This window comes from Pteronotus mesoamericanus, unplaced genomic scaffold (genome assembly GCF_021234165.1).
Source record: "Pteronotus mesoamericanus isolate MK-2021 breed Mesoamerican mustached bat unplaced genomic scaffold, CSHL_Meso_final contig_1, whole genome shotgun sequence".
Classification (NCBI taxonomy): Eukaryota; Metazoa; Chordata; class Mammalia; order Chiroptera; family Mormoopidae; genus Pteronotus; species Pteronotus mesoamericanus.
This window is the reverse complement of record NW_026554998.1, coordinates 2449481-2453511: the sequence shown is the minus strand read 5'-3', so window position 1 is coordinate 2453511 and position 4031 is coordinate 2449481. Positions and strand designations below refer to the sequence as shown.

At 59.8% G+C, this 4031-nt stretch overlaps 1 protein-coding gene across 1 annotated transcript; it reads right to left on the bottom strand.

Moving 5' to 3' along the window:
• Positions 1-231: 231 nt before the first annotated feature.
• Positions 232-3612, bottom strand: ACTB (actin beta). The gene is made up of 6 exons (XM_054571686.1): positions 3496-3612; positions 2663-2791; positions 2260-2499; positions 1375-1813; positions 1109-1290; positions 232-983 (listed from the first exon to the last, which is right to left on the bottom strand). The coding sequence occupies exons 2-6, from the start codon at positions 2783-2785 to the stop codon at positions 840-842; spliced, it is 1128 nt and encodes a 375-aa protein (XP_054427661.1). The 5' UTR covers positions 2786-2791; positions 3496-3612; the 3' UTR covers positions 232-839.
• Positions 3613-4031: the final 419 nt, after the last annotated feature.

Here is a 4031-nt window from a genome sequence, read left to right as displayed (position 1 = left end):
GAACCTAAAAGCAGGGGCACTTGGGGACAGGTATAAAGGCCGGCCTGAGGGGCTCCTTTCACCGGTCTACAAGGCCAGGGTCCTCAACTCCTCCCCTGGAGTCCCCACCCTGAGACAGACATTTAGCATTCGAACACTTCAAAGCCCCTGGGAAACTGGGACAGCCTGGCCCCCACCCTCCTTCCAAACCCCACCCTGTTGCCCGAAACTCAGCCAGGTCACAAAAGCAAGTTTCTTTAAGGTGTGCACTTTATTGAACTGGTCTCAAGTCAGTGGACAGGTGAGCCCTGGCTGCCTCCACCCCTCAGCCCACTCCCGGGGGGACCGAAAAAGCCTTCATACATCTCGAGTTGGGGGACAAAAAAGGGGGGCCGTGATGGCTGGCCATTCAAAATAAAACAAAAAGAACAAGTATTAAGGCGAAGATTTAAAAATTTGGATTACATAATTTACACAAAAGCAACGCTATCACCCTCCCCTGTGTGGACTCGGGCGAGGACTGGCCCTTCTTAGGGAGACGTGGGTGGCTTTGGGGCAGGCAAGGGACTTCCTGTAACAATGCATCTCACGATATTTGGAATGACTATTTAAAAAAATGAACAATGTACAATCGAAGTCCTCGACCACACTGAAGAACTTTGGGGATGCCCGCTCCAACAGGCTGCTGTCACCTTCACCGTTCCAGTTTTTAAATCCTGAGTCAAGCGCCAAAAAAAATTCAAAAAAACAAACGAACAAAAAAAAAAAAAACAAATAAAGCCATGCCAATCTCATCTCGTTTTCTGCGCGCAAGTTAGGTTTTGTCAAGAAAGGGTGTAACCAACTAAGTAACAGTCCGCCTAGAAGCATTTGCGGTGGACGATGGAGGGGCCGGACTCGTCGTACTCCTGCTTGCTGATCCACATCTGCTGGAAGGTGGACAGGGAGGCCAGGATGGAGCCGCCGATCCACACGGAGTACTTGCGCTCAGGGGGCGCAATGATCTGGGGAAGAGAAGGAGACGGGGTGAGGACCCCAGGTGGCACCGCAGCAGCGCACCCCACCAGGGCCAAGCAGTCTGATGCGCCACGGGCCGGGCCGGGCCAGCTCAGGCTGGGCACACACTCACCTTGATCTTCATCGTGCTGGGAGCCAGGGCTGTGATCTCCTTCTGCATCCTGTCGGCGATGCCGGGGTACATGGTGGTCCCACCAGACAGCACTGTGTTGGCATAGAGGTCCTTACGGATGTCAACGTCACACTTCATGATGGAGTTGAAGGTAGTTTCGTGGATGCCACAGGATTCCATGCCTAAAGGGAATGAAGAGCCGACTTAGCTTTGCAGCGTGGCCACAACGGTGACCCTGGTTTGAGAGGCAAGGAGGCCCCACTCACCCAGGAAGGAAGGCTGGAAAAGGGCCTCTGGGCAGCGGAACCGCTCGTTGCCGATGGTGATGACCTGCCCGTCGGGCAGCTCATAGCTCTTCTCCAGGGAGGAGGAGGACGCGGCGGTGGCCATCTCCTGCTCGAAGTCCAGGGCGACGTAGCACAGCTTCTCCTTGATGTCACGCACGATTTCCCGCTCGGCCGTGGTGGTGAAGCTGTAGCCTCGCTCTGTGAGGATCTTCATGAGGTAGTCGGTCAGGTCCCGGCCAGCCAGGTCCAGACGCAGGATGGCGTGGGGGAGGGCGTACCCCTCATAGATGGGCACTGTGTGGGTCACCCCGTCACCGGAGTCCATCACAATGCCAGTGGTGCGCCCAGAGGCGTACAGGGACAGCACGGCCTGGATGGCCACGTACATGGCGGGCGTGTTGAAGGTCTCGAACATGATCTGTAGGAGGAAAGGGGCCTCGTCACACTAGGGACGCTGCAAGCGGCAAGCAGCCAGGCCAGAATAGGGAACATGCACAGTGCAAGGAACACAGCTAAGTGCACTAAGGACCCTGGAACAGGGATTCACTTCACACCTATTGTGCACCTACTGAATACACACTCCAAGGCCATTTTACATTAGCCTCGTTGGCTCTGTCACACAAGCCAGTGTTAGTACCTACACCCACAACACTTTGTACTTTCAAACACCTTGTCAGAAAAGCAAACACAAGAAAGATTTCATCTGGGTAAAAGCAAATAGAACCTGAAAAATTCCAAAGGAGACTCAGGTCAGAGAAGAAAGTCCTAGGAGAACAGCAGAACAACAAGAAGTGAGAAAGGGCGTGGTACGAGCGAGCCACAAAGGACGGCGGGCCAGCCAGGGGAGGCCAACAGGCTACTGACCTGGGTCATCTTCTCACGGTTGGCCTTGGGGTTCAGAGGGGCCTCGGTGAGCAGGACGGGGTGCTCCTCGGGGGCCACACGCAGCTCGTTGTAGAAGGTGTGGTGCCAGATCTTCTCCATGTCGTCCCAGTTGGTGACAATGCCGTGTTCAATGGGGTACTTCAGGGTCAGGATGCCTCTCTTGCTCTGGGCCTCATCGCCCACGTAGGAGTCCTTCTGGCCCATGCCCACCATCACGCCCTGGAGAAAGGAGTGACAAGGTGTCCTCAGCATGGGCACAGCCCCACCAACCCCCACCTGCCCAGAGCGCCAAAGGCCTCCCTGGTGGAGGAGCTAGGCCTCCTCCTGCGCCTGTCCCAAAGAGACCACACCCACCAAATCAGACCCAAGGCTGGTGCCCTACCTGGTGCCGGGGGCGCCCCACGATGGAGGGGAAGACGGCCCTGGGGGCATCGTCACCCGCGAAGCCAGCCTTGCACATGCCGGAGCCGTTGTCGACCACGAGCGCAGCAATATCATCATCCATGGCGAACTGCGGAAAAGCAGGGCCATGAGCCTAGGTCGGGTGGGGCCGCCCCCGCCCTGCCCACTTCCGCCGCGCCACGCCTTCTGGCCGCCAGGGGGCGCCGACGAGCGCCCAGATTGGGGACAAAGGAAGCCAGGCCGGCTGCATTATTACCATAAAAGGCAAACGCTGGTTAGAGGCGGCCCCACGACGCCCGGCAGGAAGCCAGGCCCTCGGCCCCGCCCCAACCCCGTTCAAAAAGAGCCGGCTGGCCGCGCGCAGGCCACACCCACAGGAGCCGGCGTAGCGGCTAAGTGTGCGCAGGCGCTTACGCGCCCCGGCGACCCCACCCCTTCCGGCGGGCCTCCCCACCCTCGCCCGGGCAATAACTCCAGACCCTTACGCGCACGCGCAAGAGCATGAGCACGCGCAGTCCTGTCCCGGTCCCCAGCCCCCACCCGGCCCGATGTGCCCCCCCAACCGCGCCCACCCACCCAGCCGCCCAGGGCAGCTAACTAGCCGCTCGAACAAAGGCCCGTGGCCGCCCTGGTTAGTCGGCAACACCAGGGGAACACGCCTGGAGCGTAGCACAACCCGGCCCCGAGGAACGACAAGGGCATAAGTCTCACTCCTTGCGCGCTGTCCACAGGGCAGGAGAGAGGGGCGCTGCATGCCCGGGGGAGGCGAGGGCCCGGCGCCGGTCTGCGGGTCCGGCCGGCCCGGGGCCTTACCTGGAGGTGGAGTAGACCGGCGAAGGCGGGAGAGCGGCGAAGGCAAGAGGCCTGTGCTGGCGGGTGGACGAAGTCGCGGCAGTGGCTGCGCGTTGCGCTGCCGGGTTTTATAGGACGGCGCCGTAGCCGCTCGAGCCATAAAAGGCAACTTTCGGAACGGCGAGCGCTGATTGGCCCCGCGCCGCTCACTCACCGGCCTCGCCGCACAGTGCAGCATTTTTTCACCCCCTCTCCCCTCCTTTTGGGAAGGAAAAAAAAAAAAAATGAGAGATGAACTGGGAGACAGCGAGAGCGAGATTGAGGAAGAGGAGGAGGGAGAGTTTTGCCGTTGGCCGTCCTAGGGTGCTGGGTTCACTGGCCGGGGGTGCACGCCGTGGGCCACCGCCCGGCTTGGCAGTGTTCAGTACGGCCCCGCAAAACCAGGCCTGCACCAGCCTGCCTGTCTCTCCGTGTCCTCCCACCCAGGGACCCTCTGGGTGTGGATGTCACAAGAGCAGTGAGCTCCCCCGTGGGCACAAGGGTTAACACGGATGCGA

Coding starts and splice junctions, on each gene's coding strand:
- ACTB (XM_054571686.1), bottom strand. CDS start 2,785: ATGGATGATGATATTGCTGCGCTCGTGGTCGACAACGGCTCCGGCATG. Junction 1,814..2,259: donor ACCGTGAGAAGATGACCCAG/GTCAGTAGCCTG, acceptor TTCCTCCTACAG/ATCATGTTCGAGACCTTCAA. Junction 1,291..1,374: donor TTTCCAGCCTTCCTTCCTGG/GTGAGTGGGGCC, acceptor CATTCCCTTTAG/GCATGGAATCCTGTGGCATC.